General features: G+C 39.1%; 1 protein-coding gene across 1 annotated transcript in view; it reads left to right on the top strand.

Annotated features, from left to right (window-relative positions):
- The window catches only part of CACUL1 (CDK2 associated cullin domain 1), a 42,778-nt gene extending 24,230 nt beyond the window's left edge, over positions 1-18,548 (top strand). The window contains exons 6-9 of the mRNA XM_040071744.1: positions 10,229-10,318; positions 12,761-12,899; positions 15,030-15,073; positions 15,572-18,548. Coding sequence (XP_039927678.1) covers positions 10,229-10,318; positions 12,761-12,899; positions 15,030-15,073; positions 15,572-15,612 — 314 coding nt within the window. The 3' untranslated portion in view covers positions 15,613-18,548. The remainder of the gene's footprint in view (positions 1-10,228; positions 10,319-12,760; positions 12,900-15,029; positions 15,074-15,571) is intronic.
- Positions 18,549-18,818: the final 270 nt, after the last annotated feature.

Below are 18,818 nucleotides of genomic sequence, written 5' to 3'. Positions count from 1 at the left end.
GGCTCTCTGAGAGGTGACTGCCTGGGAGAGGGGTGGGTGAACAGAGTGACGACAAGGTCAGGGAGCCTGGCACCCATCAGCTCTGGTGAAGTTTTGTTCTTGCCATCTGGACAAGTGTCACTAAGAGCAGATCACATCACCTTAAAAATAGCAGAACAGTGAGAAATGCCCAGCCATGGGCCTAATGCTTTATTTTATGCCAAAGAATTACAGGTGTGAAACCTGGTAAGATGATTGCTGCAACAAAATCACAGAAAATTTGGCTGATTTTGCCTTAAAATATTTGCATTTTTCAGGCAAAGAATTTTTTTTCTTTTCAATGGCAAAGCAAAGGTGTAACACTGAATAAACCTCTGGCATAAGTGATGTCAGGTGTGTTGTTGCTAAGTAATTAACTTTCTGCAGTGATAATAGCAGATCAAATAGAAATTGCAGATGATCTGTTGAAAGGAAAAGACCCGTGGCATTGTGTGTGTGTGTAATCAGAAATACTTTTCCCCAGCTCTGTTAATTGCAGAAGTAAAATGAAAAATAATGAAAAATAAAGGTAAGCTGTCTGTGTTGCTGTATATGAAGTCTCCTGTTTAATGAGCAAGAGGTTCATTTCCTTGGGTTCATTTCAATCTGGCCATCAGTTTATTAAAGCTAAGTTGTTTGGGTTTTATCTCCCTCCTAAGTAAGATGATAAATACTGACAGGCATGAGCTCCTAACTGTGATCTGATTTAATTAAATCTTGGATAAGAGGATCTATAAATTGAGTTAAAGTACATCTAAATAAAATTTGGAACTTGCTAACAGTTTCTTGGGAAATAGTTGAAGATACATAGCACATGATGTAGTACTGCAGATATGCTGAAAAAACTTCTAGTATTGTATTTTTTTCTGCCTTTCTCAGCTGTTTCTTCTAGCTTCCTGAAATTCAAACCAAAATAGATGAGTAGTACCTTTCTTTTTGGAAATGTAAGGGCTCTCTGAAAATAGAATGCAAGTTGGTGTTCATTATTTACTTTGCTTCCCAATGTCAGTGTATGGTGTTCTTTGCTGATATTTGATACAGATTTTGTTCAGCAAAAAAATGTCTTCTGTATTGTGAGGGAGAAAAAGTACAGATATGAATGGGGATACTTTGGAAATGAAAGTCAAGGACCTTGTGATTGGTATGGAGAAATGGAGTCCTGGGGCTGCTTTTAAAGAGCTGCTGCAACTGCCACTTCAGTGAAATGAAGCATTCCTTCCCTCTGTTTGGAAAAAAAAAAAAAATTACAAAATTGATCTAATCCATTTATGATCTAGACTTGGAGGGTCAGAGTAACATCTGCTCTTGCTCCTGAAATTTGTTGCTATGTTTATACAAAGTGGGTTTTGTTTATAGTACCTTGTTATTCTCTCAGAGCCTGGCAGCCAGCATTTCTATTTGAAGCTGTGTTCAGGAAGGACTGTAAGTACATTTCAGGTTCATTTGATTTTTGAAAAAGTTCCTGCTCCACTTCAGAAAGGCAGGGGGAGAAGCCAGAAGAGCAGTGCAGCCCCAATCTCTTCCTTGGTGTTCAGTCTCACTTAGACTACCCCTGGCTGAGTCCCCTCATTCCTGTGCTGGCTGGTGGGAGGCAGGAAGGTGCAAGATCAACATCTGTCTCTGTGGTGGGAGCACTTTTTTGGGCACTTGGTTGCAAAAATTTGAGTAATCAAGGTGTCAGTTCATTATTTGCAGAGGTAATATTGCCTAAGTGAACATTACTTTGACAAATTTTTCCTGTACCACTGCCAATTTAGTTCCATTTGGGGTTAGAGAGGTGAATTTTTTTTTTTTTAAAGCACTTCACTATCTGGAGCACTTCTCATTAGTTAAAGTCAGTACGTAATAAAACCCCACAATACACAGATCCACGAACACAGCTGTTGGTGAAACACTTTTACACTCACACATTTATCAAGTCAATGCTCTTCAAATTAAAGTGGTACATTTGAACTAAGTGAATATAACCTGCTTATTTTCCTTACAAAGCCAAAGCTGGCTCTTGCTGATAAGACTGCTGCATTCAGTGGCTTGGGAGAAGTTGCTGTGTGCAGAACTGCTTAACTGAATGCAACAAGCAAAGATACAGCATCTTATTTACAGGCAGCTTCAGAAATGAGGGTGGGAGGGGGAGAAGATGCAGATAATATCCCCATGTCACTAGGGAAGGGGTGGTGGAGAATGTCGTCTTTGTTCCTGCTACAGTCCTGCATGAGGTGACTTGTAAGCAGAAAAACTCAGAAATAGGTTTATTTTCTCCTTGTGCAGCCACTGTCTCTTCTGATAGTCCTGCACTGTAATCTCCGTGCCCTGGAAACATCCTGCCTGTTTATTCGCATCTAGAAAAATGGCAATTACTGTGTGAAAGTGAATAACAGCTGCTGAAACTCTCTACTTCTGGTACCTGCAGTAGGTAAACTTCAGTGGCAGAGTATTTGCAAGTAACTGCCACTCTTCTCTCTTTGGATATTGGCAGCTTAGTGCCCAAGCCAAGCTTGCATTTGAATCTAACAGAAGAGAGAAAAGCCATTAAGAGCATAATGTTGTGTCTCCTTGGTGGAGAGCTCACTTGGGTTTAAATTACAAGAGTTTGCAATTATTCCTGTTCTCTTCCTGAAAACTGAGGAAAGGAAGGTTAATGCTGATCTGGGAGGTCGCTGACACTCCCAGTACTAAGAAAAAAGCAACAAAGTTAAGCTGGTCATGGAGGTGAAAGCTGCTTTAGAGGGCAGTCCTCCTCTGCTTCCTTCTCCGAGTTCTTTGCTGTAGTACTTCAGCCATTTGTATCTGGGTCTGTAGGTCTGTTTCTTGCCTTTCACGTTACTCTTTTGAGCTCAAGAAGTGTTTCTCTCTCTTGAAAGAGCAACGTACTGGTACAGATGGTTCAGTACAAGTTGGTTCTTCTCAAAAAAGTATCTGCCTACACTTTTCTGCAGTAGTTTCTCAACTGGGAAGTCAGGTGAACTTTATCTGAGGGAAAATAGCTTTGTGTAGCACTTCTGATTTTGTTCTTGTTGCCCGGGGTAATTACCGAATTAGCCGCTGAAGCCTGAGCACACAGAGTGGTTACTGTGTGTGGATTCTAAAGGCATGTAGGCAGTTGTTTGAATGTAAGTCTTTATGTCAGTGCTTGTGTGAGTTCAGAGCTAAAACCCAGTGTAAAAATATATCACTAATGTTTGCCAAAGTAGAAGTTTTTCTCATGGTTTCCAAGAAAAAGTTCTTTGGAAAAAGTCAGGAGGAGGGGGACCACTCACAGCCTACTTCATTATGTTTTCAGTTTCTAATTAGTTACAGAGGAAGTCTTTTCTCTGAAGATTTTTACATGACAGCTTTGTTTCTTCGTAGTTAGGTCACTTGGATTCAAATGAGGGGAAGAGATCTTGTTGTTCTGTTTTCTTTATTTTTTTGTTAGAGGTGTATTAAAGTTCAATACAAGGGCTGTTAATGTTGGAAAAGGTTTTTCCAACAGGAAAGATGTTGCAAGTGCATTGCTGCTTTTTAAAAAGTACCAGAAAAGTTAATTGGAATGTTGGAAAAGATTGCTAACCTCTTTTAACAATGAGGTTGTCCAGCTTTTTGATTCAGCAGGTAGAAATGTAATGCAAAATTACAGAGAATGAATCTGTTAATATCTGTTAGAGCTTGATGAAGGTAGCAGGGAGGATGTTGCCTGTGCAGGGATTCTCCTGTTGTGGTGCAGTGCCTCAGTAGGAGTGTTTGTTGCTCTGTGGGCACCCAGCCCTATATATTTAGCAGCTGTGTTTTGCTGTGCTGACCTCCCAGAGCCTGTTGATGTCAGTGAAGCGAGGGACTCTCCTCATCTCTTCAGCTGTGTGCTGCTTTGAGAAAATGCTTTTCATTAATAAATGCCGTGTCCAGCCTTTGTCAATGCAGAACTCTCTGAGAGGAGCAGTGCAAAAGCTGAGAGAAGGACTGTGATTGATGCCAAGTCATGGCCTGACTCTACAGCTGCAACAGAGACCGCAGGGTTTGTTTTGATGTGTGCTGGGCTTTTTTATTCACTCCCCTTGCCTCACCCTTCGGCACGGACAGACAAGAAAAAGATGGATTGAATTGACTTTCACCCTGTTTGAGGTGGCATTTCTTCCCTCCCTCTAGATTTTGACATCTGTCACAATCAATCTCCACATGGGAAGCAACCTGTTACTGTCTTAATGCACAAACTGCAGAGAAAACGGGGAGAAAGCACTCTAATGATTTCTCAGCTTCTTGCAGAGAGCATTGCCCCCGGCCTTTCTGTACGCTGCTGACGTTGAAGAAGTTGTTCTTTGAGCTTCTCATTCCCATGTCACATCTAATGACAGTGTTTCATAAGGAAAATGATCTTGTTCTGGAATGTCTGTCCTGGGTAGGTTTTGACAGCAGTGCCTGGAGCATCATTATAGGTTTGGTGCAGCAGAACCACGGGCTTTTATCTGAAAAGGGCCCTGTAGGAAGAGCTGAGGGTTTCATTGCGTGGTTGAGGTGATGTCTGCATCAATAAGTGGGGTGGTGTAAAGGGAGCAGAGTATGAAACTCCTCCCTATTGATGTTGAGGACCCAGTGCTGACCTTTCCCTACTTTTTGAAGAGTTTTATCTCCCACTTGTTCATGTCTGCTCCTTTGGACGGAGTGCTAGGGAGTAGCAGTTTGAGCACATTTGGTTTAATCTTGCCCAAAAGGAATTGAAGTAATATGCTCCAAGGCAGCTCTGTCCTACCAACCAAGGAGCAGCAAAGTGGGCATGATCAGTAAATCTGCTTCAAAATCACATTTCTAATCTGAACTAAAGCTTTAATATAGAAACTGCCCTCAAGAGTTCAAAATCATTATTCTTTTTGGTTTGGGATTCAGAGTGACTACTGTGATGGCAAAAGCAATGTTTTTTTAAAAATGTCCTTTTTTATTACTGAGGCGCTTTCTGTCTGTAATATATTGGATGTTACTCAGCCTCTAGACACTGCTTTGCTTTCTCCTAAAACTCTGAAAAGTTAGCATGAGAAGAAAATCTGCCCAAGTCTACCACATTTATAAACTATATTTCTTGCTTTTTAAGTTTTAGAATGAGACAGAAAAAAAAGGCAGAATTACTGGCCTGTGGAGTGACTCTGTCCTTAAAATTAGCATATGTGTCAGGATAGGTAAAATGAAATGAGATTTCTTCCTCAGGGCCTTAAAAATGCAGAAAGGTAGCAGAGCACTAGGAGAAAATACCAATTAATTCCAGTGTGTTTGTGCCAGACTAAACCAGGGTAATTTCTATTAGAATTCTTCTGAAACAAAAGCTAATGTACTCTTTTCCCCAGCTATAAAACTGTTGAGGTTCCAGCTTCTGACAGTAATTGATCTGGGGAAAAAGAATAAAAAAGAGTTCAAAAAGTCTCTTTTTTGAGATGTAGGGAAGGGATGCATTTATTCTAAAGTTCTTAATTAAAAATAAAAAGAATTTTATGCATCTACAGGATTGTGAATTTCAGTGTTTAATTTCTAGCTTATTTTATGTTGGCAAATAGTTTAACACCTCAAATTTCCAATTCTAACCTTCTAAACAACGTTCTCCTTGCTCTCCTTCCTTCTTTCCTTCTGAATATTGATAGACACAGATAAGTGATAATGCAAATCAACTGCAGTATTGTTCCACTTCTTTTCCAGCCCATGGGGAGTGTGCTGGGATGCTGCTATTGCAGGAAATTCGACCATTTCTCTGGTCATATTAATGTCACCATTTTCTTTGACCTCAGCAGACACCTTTACACTGTCCAGGACTAAGAAAGCTTTTGTAGCTGTTAATGTGCTCTGCAGGTCTGATGGAATAACCAATATTTACGTGCTCAGTGGTTTAAGGGGGCCATCACTAATGTTGAAGTCACAGCTGTAATTTGACAGCTAAGGTCTAAATAATTGTGTTGTAACAATACTGGAAGGAGTCTGGGTTGTTACCAAGTATTGTAGAACACATTCAAATTCTTTAAATAACAATCTACATGCAAATTCTGTCTCTGAACTAAACCTTTCATGAAATAACTCCAGGTAATTTTAAAAAGTTGCATCTATGTTTCTTATTTTCCTGTTTTCGTATTGATTCAGTTACAGTGTCTCAGATTAAGTTGGAAAATACAGTTTCAGGTAATGACCATCATGGTTAATCTGGCTCCTTGGCAAAGAAATAGGAATAATATTCCAATTTCAGTAAGAGCTCATAAAATTATAAATGTGAAAATACCACCCTATTTTCCAATTATACAAGTCCAAAAGCATATATTACTACATTTATAGCATTGTTTTTCATATTTTTTCTTTTTACAGCGCTGAATGTTTTCCATGTGATTAAGACTTGGAATTTTTATTTTGTAGCATTTTTACTACATACTTAATAAAGCTTTTGGTCTATGTAATGAATATTTTAAAAGTAAGCTGTGGCATTATTAAATGCCTAGTGGCAAATGCATATAATTAAAACTTCTTATGTCTTTTTTTTCTGATCTACATTTTAATTCATTACAAACTTATAAAGAATCTAAGTTGGTAAAAATTTATTTTTAGTTCTGTTCAAAGGAAGATAAAACCCCAGGATCATGAGGAGTTTGCAAATGTGAGGGTTAAGCCAAAGAGAAAGTCAGTTTTCATTCAAAAGGCTTTTGAAGTTCTAGATCAGTAATTAACATGGAGGAGCTGTACCTAAGTTAAAGAAGTAAAAAGGTAATATATGATCAAGCTTCATCAGGCAATGTAATAATAAAAGAGGCAGCAGGTAAAAAAAACCAACAAACCAAAAGTGCCAAATAGCAATAAATAACAAACACGAAACCTGACCAACCTACAGAAAACCACAGCCCAAAATGGCAACAGCAAAAACTTTCAGCTGCATTTTGGCTGCCAGCTGTGGCAGTTCCCTCCCTGTTTAATTGCTGTTGGCATTTGGGTTCAATCCAGTTCTTTGCATGGGCTGGGATAAAGGATAAACCATCTTACCAGCTTTGAGGTGAGTGGGATTTTATCACAGTGAAGTGGAAAGGTTTGTGTGGTCAGATGGACCCTGAATGATTTGGCTGAGGGAAAAGGGAATTTATCCTACTACAGATATGACTCCATGGGATCTGTAGATCCTCTCAAGGGGCTGAAATGCTGTCACTTATGTAAGGGCTCAGTTCCCTGGAAGTCTTGAAATTGTTGCTCTGTACAATAATACAGACATTGTGGAATTGAGTCTTAAAAAGCACAGTTTGTACAGCAGAACAAAGATCTCCAGCATCTGTTTATGTTAAGCAATGGGTTCTGCTGCTGTTGGAGACTGCAGAGCTGCAGCTGACCGGTGTCTTGGTGTGGAAGCTGTTGGAGTTTTAGTGGGGAATATGGTTTCTAATTTTTATCAGGTGCATTGCTGAGTAGTTACACATCTATATAAACTACATTGCTGAGTAGTTTATCACATCTGCCTAAGTCATACTTTGGTATGATTTCTTAAAATAGCTTACTTTGAAGTTCTGTTAGATTACTACAAAGGGAGGAGAAAAGCCCTTGTTGTACTAACGTGCAAAAGTTTCACTGTTCTGCCAGAAAAGTTACAACTTCAGCAAGTAAAATAAACCTGTTTTCAAGGGAAAGTTGAAAAAGCTTTTTAGAACAGCTAAACCCTAGTTTCTGCAAGTCAGTCTTGAGTTGTGAGCAAGTGAATTTCAATTTGTTCTTGAATTTCAACTTCATCTTGTGCAAAGGGCCCCCCTGTGATTAGGAAGTAGCTTAAATGTTCATCCAGGGACACGGTTCTCCCGTGCTGCTGTGCAGAATTGCGGTCACTTGATTACTGCAGAGTATCTGAGGTGTTGCAGGTTCATACCTCACTTACTGCAACACTGTTCATTCACTGTTCCTCAGAATTCCTTCAGGCCATTTTGGGTGTTGTGTTCAAGAATATTTCAAAGCATTTTGTATCTTTTTACATTTAACACATTTCATCATGGGAGCCCATGCTTCTCTTCTTTGATTCTGCCAGGAGTTATTTTCAAGACTCTTTCCAGGTTAATTACTTGTTCACATGTTAGTTACTTAGTCTGTAGGATGTAGTATTAATTCATGAGCACTGTGGAGGTGGTCAGATGGTATTACGGTGTCATTACCGCTCTCATTCAGCTGAGGTTCAGTTTTATTTTGCCTCTCCCTCCTCTATCTTTGTAAATGCTGCAGGTGCAGTTCTGGGAGTGGGTAGAAGGAGTCTGTGCAACTTTTGTATTGTAGACTCTCACTAATTATTATAATAAAGCACGAGTCAAAGCCTTAGTATTTGTTGGTCTTTTGTAAGATTGTAGAATAATACCAGAGGTACTTTCAGCATGTCTGGCAGAGCTGTTTCTGTTCCTTGAGTGAGCCTCTCAAGATGTTATACAGGATTGAGTGAATGTCTGAGTTTGTTTCATTGCAAAACTGAAGATGAATTTGTATGCAAAGAAGTTTTACATCTTTGTATCTTAGTTTACAACTTTGTCTTTAAATTTACATTGAGATCTTTTGGTTTTATCCAGAGAGGAGTTTTGCTTGCTTTTATGGAAATTGTTCTGAAAACAGAAATCCTACAGCAGTGCTCTTCATTTTTCAAGGCTCGATGTCCAGCTTTTGGACAAGCTGGATTAGTTCATACTGCATGGCTTATTGAACAGGATATACTTTCATTTTCTTTATTGAGAATCAGGAAATACCTCCCATTACTTTGTTACCTTGTTGAACACAATACTGTCATGTTTGTATTTATTGACTGTAAATCAAGAGTGAGTGATTTAAATCTGTGTTGTAGCAGGTGATGTGTGCATTTGCAGAAAGGAAGGTAAGAAATGGTAATTAATTCTGAAGCTGCAATAAAGTAATGAAGGTTTTTTGTTTTAAATAATTTGTTTTGCGTAATTTCACATCTGCATATGAAGAACAAATTCACAGTTCTTTGGATCCTTGGCAAATCTATTGGTGATGCTTAGGCTGGAGTGGCCACAGTCTAATTAGTGACACAAACATTTGTATATGTACATACATTGTTTGGATTGTGCATTACTGTCACCTTATAAAGCACTATGCCCATTTAAGTTCTATGATTTCCATCTTTCTTGGCTGCCAAGAGGCTGTTTGAGAAATCTTTGGGAAAGGGGCTGTAAATATGTCATTACAGAACAAATCACAGGCTCTCACACCCTCAAGGCTTCAGCTGAAATGAGCGAGCACTTTTAAGATGGCTCTTTGTAAAACAAATTCATCTATAGCAGTTAAGCATAACAACTTTGATTACTTGAAGGTTACAAAAAAGTACTTTGTTTTAATTTCCCTATGACATGAGCCACTTAAATGGTTTCAGAAAGAGAAGAAAAAACATGCTGCTGAAGATTTTTCTTTCTTATTTGAGTATGCTAGTGGCAGAAGCTGAAGCCAGAACTGGAGATACTCTGAATCTTAAAAAGCAGAGCTTCTCCAATGTAAGCCCAAGAGATGTGTCCCTTAGGTAGAATTTTTAGAGTCATTTCTCCTCCTGTGGTGTGCACAGAAGAGTGCTCAATGCTTGGTAGACAAATGAAAATCAAGAGGTAGCAGTTGGTTTACGCCTTCCTAATTTCTTTCTTTTGCATTTGTGTGTGTTTCTGTAATTCAGATGTATGTACAAGTAAAGATGAAAACCTGTACATCACAACATAAACAGTAAATGTGCTATTGGCAGTTTTTTCCTCGAGAGGAAAATGTAATTATTAGCTTGTGTTTAAAAGAACAACTTTTCTTCTTTGACATTTACACTTTTTGCACTGTGTACTACACATGCATATGCTTTCAATCCATCCTTGGTTTTGTGCGTAAGATTCTAAATGCTGTAAAGTAAGGATTTGTGGGATCTTCAGGTGTTTAACACACTTGGGTATGAGTTTGCTTCAGTTCTGTGTCTGAATACTCAAAGCCATCACCTGCTTGGTTTTGTTGAACCTCTGCTACCTTCAGTGAAGGAAAAATAAGGTATTACACATTTTCACTATCAATAATTTGAGCAGGATACTTCTGTCTAAAGGTGATGTTTTGTTACTCTTGAAAGCTGAAATCAGAAACATGGTTGTTTTCCTTGTGAGGACATCAGGTACCAAAAAAAGCACAATTACTGTATTTTTTTGATTAAAAAAATCTATGTCTAAGAGCCTATATTTCTTGGTTGGAAAAGTTGCTGATTGTATTAATTTTGTTTCAGCTTTACTTTTGGAAGCTCAGTCAACACCGTTTCAAATAACTCCTTCAACCATGGCAAATATTGTGAAAGGCCTGTATACACTACGACCAGGTAAAAAGGAGAAATATTTGTACTGATCTCATCTTGTGCTTGTCATCTGTTTGCCAAAATGTGTCCACTCTCAAACTAATGCACAGTTAACAATCAAAGTTGTGTTTTGTGCACTCAGTTCCAGCCTGGTTCTTATTGCCTGTCTGTCACCTGGGCAAGGTACTGTGCAAATACCAAATACTTTTTAAAAAATTAAAAACCCAACCCTCTGTTCTGGAGACAAAGGGATGATCGTTCCTTCCTTAAAAATAAGGAAAGAAGGATGTTAATGACACAGTCATGGCAGAAATTTAGAAGTATTAAAATGGTGAAAGTTGTATTGAGAGTCACTCTTCAAACAACCAGATCTTTGGCACGAGGTTAATGATTGACTGTTTCTTTAGTGAAGCCATTGTTTTGTTGGTATTATTTCATGGAAGAGCTTAATTTAACTTGTGAATACATTGTGCCATCTTATGCAACAACAATTACATTGAAAGGAAAATGGTGTTGCAGATTTTAAGCAATTTTATATGAGAAACTTTAGTTTTCTAAGTTTTGGAGAGCTGAGGAGAGCCTTACCCCATGTTTGAGAAGTTTTTAGAAACAGGAAGTGTTCAAAATATCCATAAATAAATGGTACCTGTTTCCCTTCCTTTTACAGTAGTGGCAGTTTCTTACTATGCGTGAGAGAAGGATTGAAGCTTCAGTCTATTTTTGCAGTCCCCATTTATGGAAATAGCATAGATTGTTTTGTAAGGAATTCCCATAGAAAGCTTTAGTGCAATTTTTAGCATATGTACAACCACGGACTCTACATGTACAAAATGTACTTTCTGTAAGCAAAGATTATTTTTACATCAGCGAAATTGACATACTTTCATCAATTTTAAGGCAATGCTAATTTCAGTTTTAGAAAATGTTCAGGACCAAAGATAGGAAGGATGTGTACGTAAGTATAGAAGTATTACTCTTTTGGAAGCAATTCAGGGTGGTTGTTCCTTGACCACATTTCATATTGTAGGTGATGTTGTGATTTCACAGTTTTCTGTTTCAGATAATCCCTGTCTTGCTGTCCACAGCACAGCAGACACTGCTTTGGGTTGGTACCAGGGGACTTATCAGATTTTGAGTAGTTGAAGAGGCCAGGATAAACACCTTGGTGTAAAAGGCTGCTCTTTGGTGATCCTGTTTCTTGGGGATGAATTCTGAATCAGTCAGAGCAAGGGTTCCTCTGAGGCCGTGCTGCTCACTCTCTCTGAGATTGCTGCACTGGATGTATCGTGGGACTGGGGAGCAGATAACTGGGGAGGTGGAGCAGGAAGGGCGGCAAGTGGAGGATGCTGTGGGATTAGAGCAGCCTGAGTGTCTGCAGGGCAGAGAGAGAAGCCATGCTGACAGCTGGCAGCCAGGAGCTGCCCCTTCTCATTCTCTTCCTTTGTTTTCTCTTCAGGTTGGAAGTTCCTAAGAGCTGTCAGACTTCCAAATGTTGCCAGAGAAGACTCTCTTTAATCCTAGCTCAGTACTAGTCCCAGTCCTTTTTAAACCCTCTATCACTGATCTGGATGAGGGGATTGAGGGCTCCCTCAGTCGGTTTGCAGGACTGTGAGAATTGTATAAAAACTTGTGATGTTCCTCAGTGAATTTAAAAGCATCCCTCTTTTCTAAGTAAAGATCAAATTTCAGGTAACTCTTACAGCCTGTGGGAAGTCTGGCTGCAGAAATAGTTGAGGGCTATTTCTTTTTCTCTCAACTTGCTATACAGTTGCTGTAAAGCCAATTTTCATCCCTTGCTTAGTCTTAAAGCCTTGAAGCAACTTCAAGGTAAATTGTCTTGCTCCTATAAAACAATGTTCGGTGTAGTGAAATTAAATCCACTTTTTGTCCTGAAGCTGAGCCTAGTACAGGTTAGAATTATATTATGAACATTAAAAAAGTGTTTGTCTAAGCTTTGGAAGATCAGTGAGAGAAATGCATGAATTCCTTTGAAATGAGGATGGAGGTGTAGGGTTGTATGATGATACTACTGTGCCTTTTAGAAGTAAGGTTCAGGGGAGAGATGGGTACATTTTGGGGATAAATTTCCCAGAGTAAAGTGTTACAATAATTATCTAATTATCTAAGTGAGTTTGCTCATCATCAATTGCCTGTCCTTAAGAGTGTCCAGAGACTCAGCAGGTCCTATGAGATGCAGCAAGAACTGAATTTCAATTTGATGATGAGGTTGAGAAAAACAGTGATTCTTCTATCTGCATGTAAATATCTGATTTCACCAGTTTCATTATTTGTTCTGATTTAGGGCATGGTTTCTGTGGATTTGGGGGGTTTTCTTTTCTTCCTTTTTTTTTTTTTTAATTCAAGGTCCTAATATGTATTCAAAATAAAGTTACATTTGTCAAACAGTAACATTTTCACAAAATATCTCTTCCATGTATTTTGTTATTGCTTTCTCTCTTCTTGCAGAATGGGTACAGATGGCACCAGCTTTATTTTCTAAATTCATCCCAAATATTCTACCCCCTGCTGTGGAATCTGAGCTTCAGGAATATGCTGCTCAAGACCAGAAACTTCAAAGAGAGCTTATTCAGAATGGATTTACTAGGTAATAATTATTAATCTTCAGTAGTGATTGTGCAGGACAGTGCTGAAATGATAAAAATGGATATGCCTAAAAATACTGAAGAAATAATTGAAGAGTTAATAAAGAACCTTCACAATTCAGTATCTGAAATATGACCTTATTTCCAATGTCTTTTGAGCACTAATAGCCCTGCAGATGGTACCTAAAAAGTAGATGATTGCAAGGCTTGAAATGTTAATTGATCAGGTTGCTTGCACTTCATGCATCCCTGGGTTTTGGTTGTGCTTCTACTGCATGATGGTACCCCTGTCCAACTTCAGCCTTTACTTCGGCTGTTTATTTTCTATAAGCTCTCTTTTATTCGTGGTGCTTCTGAAAATGTCAATTTTCTCCTTACTCCAGTTTCAGAGTTATTTATACAGGCAAGGTGTTTATTTTAAATAGACATTGCCCATCTGAGTATTGAACTGGGGTTGGGGTAAATGGAGAGGAACAAACAATAAAAGGCACAGCAGAAAATGTTCATACTGTAAATTGTTCCCTCTGGGCAGTGCCTGTTGCTCTGTGCTGATCTATTTTTCTGCCCAGGCAAAGGCACAGCACTTTTCAGCATTTCCACAGTACTCCGACAATCTAAGATCAGGCTGGAGAAGCCTCGTGCTCTACTCCCAAGAGGTGCATTTCTTCATAAAGAAAAAACATCTTCATTTTTCCTGTTACCTTTGCAATGCTTAGAGTCTGGCCCTGTAATTTGAGCACCTACTAGATGTGGGTATGTTTAGGCTAGGGTGTATTTCTGGATTTCATACCCAGTGGTTTTCCTCAGAGGTCATCTCTCTCTTCAAAGCTTGGCAAATTACTGAGCTTCAGAGCTCTACTGTTGACCCAAATGCAAATGATGTGGTGCAGACACTTTCCTTGTAAGAAAACAAATAGAGGAAAATAATTTTTTGAGAGATAAGCATAAAAATAAAACCTTAAGACCCTGGGCTGAGAAGAGCAGTGCATTTGACCCAAGAAATAGGAGTGTGAGACTTTGTAACTGAGTAGGCGTATAATGCTGATGAAAGAATGTAATGTACAGAACAAAACAGAAAAGGGAACAATTTGTTGTTGTCAAACTTTCAATCTTACTAGTTCTGTAGGTGGCTGATAATAGTTCTGCTTACAAGTGCATTTCACCAGTTTCACACTGCTTAGAGAAGTAAACGTGGCATTTCAAGCACTAACAGTCTATATCCACAAAACCAACTGGTTTTTTGAAATGCATTTTGCCTTGCAATGGTCAGTGTCCCTTACTACCCTTCCCAGCCTTTCACACAGTCTCTCCTCCTCACAAAGCCAGCCAAAGAACTTCACAAAGCCTCTTATTTTCAGGTCACTAAAGAAAACCATTTTCCAAACCAGTTGGTTTTGTGGATATAGACTGTTAGTGCTTGAAATGCCACGTTTACTTCTCTAAGCAGTGTGAAACTGGTGAAATGCACTTGTAAGCAGAACTATTATCAGCCACCTACAGAATTAGTAAGATTGAAAGCAATAACCATGAGGAACACAGCACAGTGAGGTGTGTTCAGCAGCAGTAATTGCACATCAGCTTCTGGTTGGAGAGCAACAGCTTATCAACACCATTAAGTGCTAAAATCTTCTGCTTAAAGAGCAAGTGTTGTCAGCTCAGACTTGCTTAGAGTCTGTAAGATTCAGGAGCATCTTTTCAGACTGACAGATGCAGAGTTTTTTTCACATAGTTCTATGAAGTGTGGTTGAGGAGTTCAAAGTGAGGAAAACAATTTTATGCATGTTTGAAGCTCCGGCTGCATATGAGCATTTCTTCCTCATCTTAATTTTTGTAAAAAATTATCCTATGTCTGTTTGCTACTGTCTGTGGCAAAAGGACGAGCTAATTAAATCTGTGAAATACAGCTTATACTTTTGGTAAATTGAGATTCCTGCAGTAGTGGTATCGTTACTGTGTTTGCATTTTGTTTCTGAATCTCTAGAAGCTGCTGATTGTGCTGAGGTATTTCACAACGTGTTATTTTGAGGATCACAGAATGGTTGGGGTTGGTAGAGCCTTTGAAGGTCCAGAGGGGCAGGGACATCTTTAATTCAGGTTAACATGAAAACACCTTTCTTTGCCTTCTCCCACAGAGGTGACCAGTCACGCAAGAGAGCTGGGGAGGAGTTAACCTACAGTAAGTACAGATCCAGCCCTGCCCTGCAGCAGGCTCCAGCCCCTCACAGCTTGGGCATTCAGGTGGTGGTGAACTTGTGGCTTCTCAGGGTAGGGAATGTAACCTTTACCATGCCAAGAAATAATACAAAGTGCTTGGATGTAGAGCCATTGGGGAATGATAGCTGTTCTGGTACTGTTGTTATCTTTTGCTCTTTTTATGGCCCTCTTACCACCAAGTTTCCTCATGTGCTTTCAGCTGGGTGTGTTCACTTTACTCCCTACCAGAGGGAGTAAAGTCAGACGAGGGAGGGACCAGAGGGAGTAAAATGTCAGACAGTTTTATGATGAACTCTTACTATAGGCTGAAATGACTGAATACACGTTTATGTGGTGTATCAGCTTCTCTTTACACTGTGAATGTTGTGCAGACACTGCTGCGTTTTGGGGGAAAGCTGGCAAGGGACATAATGTGGAAGTTTAATGTGAGAGAATTTCTCTACTTTTTCTATCATTTCAGATGGCTCATCAGCTTGTGCAAGCTCCAGGGGATACAGATAGTGAATATACTGGATCAGCTTCTATTCCTAGCCAGAGCAGACACTGGAGGAGCACAGGCGGTATCTGGAGCCTCCTTTGGCAACTGCTGATACTCAAGCTCTGACACGAACTATGCCTCAAAGAAGAGTTTTGGACTTTCTTCTTTAATATATTAAAATGTCAGTTGCTGCTACAGGTTGGGATGACTTTGAAAGACACAATTCCTTGGTCTGGCCTATCAACAAGCTCTTCTTTTGTGACCTTTGTGAGGAATGCACCTTGAAAAACAATCCTTTCAAAGTGGAAATAGGCAGCCGAAATCAGCAGCTTCCAAAAGCGTTAGAATGGAAGAATCCTTTTTGCACTCTTTTCTTAATATTAAGGACATTCTTAAAACTAGTTAACACGTCAGTGTATTTGATTTTAAACTTCAAGTTATTTTCTGGAGCTTCTACTTAAATAATAAGAATAAAGTTTCGTTATTTTGCAGTATTTGTTTGTTAGTTTAAAACCTGTCACCTTTCGAGAGTTGGTCCCATATAAATGTATCTTCTGTCAGGGAGTTTTGAATTCCAGATTTTTCTTTTATATCTTTTTTTGTTACTTGGTATTTTGAAATCTGTTTTTCCTATGTGTTTGTACTCTGTGCCTTCAGCTTGTGCACTTTGCGACTTTATAGACCATATTTTGTTACTGCAAAATGTGTTCTTGAGGAAAAAACTTGATGTGAACAAACATGCTGCAAAGTTGCACTTTTCTCTTGCATTAATGGGAAGTGAAAATAAGGAGGAAGGAAGGAAAGTTGAACCTATCGCCATCACTAATTGTGACTTGGAAGTTTGTCCCCATTTATTTTTCACATGTATTAGTGTTTAATGCAGGGACCAACTCTTATAGAATCCCCCTCACTGACTTTTCATTGGCCTGGGGAGTTGGACTGGATGATCCCTGTCCCTTCCAACCCAGACTATTCTGTGATTCCGTAATTGCAATAGATGGAGATGAGAATTCCAGACTGAGCAAAACACCAGGATGTGGTTTATGTTGTGCTCTGTAAAAACATTGTGGGCAAAACTCTCCAGTCTGGTAGCTCTTCAAAGTGCATCTCCATCAGCACAAGATTTGCACTGGGCTGAACAATGGTACCTGTCCAACATCACTCTGTGGCTCCTGTGCCATTTCTCCTGCTGGGAGGATGTGCTGGGGCTGTGACAGTGGTTGCAGTCAGAATCAGGGATTTCAGGAGTGATAGAAAGTGTGCATGTGCCCATCTGCCTCCAGTCTTGTGTCCTGAAGATCCAGCTGAGCCCATTTCCAGGGGATCTGGGCCTGGGGGCTGAGTCTGCTCATTGTGATGTGGGTTTTAATCAGCAGCGTGGCCAATGCATGTCTTTCGTGGGGAGGGGAGAAACATACTTGAAAAAGCAGTTTGATTACAGGGTTTGGGGTTTTTTTTTCATTACTATGGATTTATTTTTTATCACCTTTAGTTATGAAGAGAAATAGGTTGATAATATAAAAAAGAAATCTTTCTGAAGTGAAATAAAAGTTTGTTCAGTTTTGTCTGGCAGAACTCTTATGCTTGTTTTAAAAAACAACACAAAATACCGACACAACTCCTTTCATGCTTGTATGGGTTCATTACAAAATGCAAGAAAAAAAGAAAAAATAGATGCGGCAGGGACAAAGTTTCTTTTTGTTTTGTATCCAGGCTTTATGTCAGTGGATTTAATTCCATCAGTGTCTCATCAGCCACTTTGGCAACGTGGTTTCGTTGGAGGGTGGGGGAGAAGGAATGAGTTTGACGCTGCTGGGATTGACAGATTCAAATATGATTTGCCTCTGTCTTTCTTTGCGTGTTTGCAAAGCCTGTTTAATTTTGAGGAAGTGCTTCTTTTCAAATAAATGCTTGAGTGTTTTGTGTTCGATGTAGAACAATGCCAGCAGTCTGAACTCATCCCCAGTGGTGTGAACCAAGCCACTCTGAGGGGATTTTCAGATGTTGGTAGTGTATGCTTCAGCTTTGCTACCAGCTACTTAAGTTGGAGCAGAATTAGATAAAATTGGGGGGGTTGAAAATTTTGTTAAAAGTGTGCTGTGGAGAAGCTAATGAAGGGTATTAAGGAACAAAAATAATTTGCCAGCTTCCAGGTTTTTAAAATGTTGGCTTTAAACAAAAATAAAACCTCTGATAGTGTCCTTAGCTTTAAAAATCACTGTCTGCTGAAATGGCAATATTCTTGAGTTAAGAATAGATGCATTAACCTAATTTGGTTAAAGCTTGTTTACAACTTCATTACCATCCTGGTTCACACAGTACAGTAACCAAGCTCTGTCATCTTTGTCAAGTGATCACAGTTTTTCTCTGTTCTTAAAGTGGTTTTACTGGTTCAGGTTTGTAAATAACATGTAGTGCTTTTGCTTCATCTCTGAGCCAAGGGTTTAACATTTGTTTTCCATTGCATTATGTCTGGGACACGAACTCCCAGAGTGACAATTCCATCAAAAGGTAAAGCATTCCTGTCAGTGTGGTCCACTGTGTATGCACTGAGTAGGGCTTGGGTGCTTCTGGTCCTGTTTAGCACTGTCACCACGGGCCCCCGTGCCTGGGGAATCTGTTAAGCACTGTATCATGTTGTAAATTTGGCATTACAATTCCTGTATGTTTTGGCATTATTTTGACATAATGCTGAAATGTTGTTTATCTGTTGAAGACATTGTCATAGTGACTGAGCATGGAACAGAATACAGGATACTATACTGAATTATTTCATTTCTCTGTAAACTTGCATTTTACTTACAGTCAAACTAACTCAGCCAACTGGAGCATTGGTACTGTTAAACCACAATTACCAACGGCATGATCCTAACTTCAGTATTTAATTTAACCAAATAACTTGTGGTGAATCTGTTGCATCTGTAGCTTACTCTGTTAAGCAGTAAAGTTGGTTATACAATGGGTGTCCTCTTTATGTTGCACTGGTTCTATAGCCAAGCTTGCTACATTAAAATATTTTTTAGATTAATTTCATTTCTTTATTTGAGAAGTTGAAGTATTTAAATTGAGCATGCTGACTAGTGGTTGGCAGTTGTTGATACATGGTTTAAAATGGTCTTTGGTACAAATGATGGGGTGGGGGTTCTAACCAAGTAAGTACCCAACTCTTCTTCAGCTGCATCTCCTTCCTGCAGGAAATGTCTAATGATTAATGCATTAAAGAAGATTT

The sequence above is a fragment of the Hirundo rustica genome, chromosome 8 (genome assembly GCF_015227805.2).
Source record: "Hirundo rustica isolate bHirRus1 chromosome 8, bHirRus1.pri.v3, whole genome shotgun sequence".
Classification (NCBI taxonomy): domain Eukaryota; kingdom Metazoa; phylum Chordata; class Aves; order Passeriformes; family Hirundinidae; genus Hirundo; species Hirundo rustica.
This window is presented reverse-complemented; position numbering and strand designations above follow the sequence as displayed.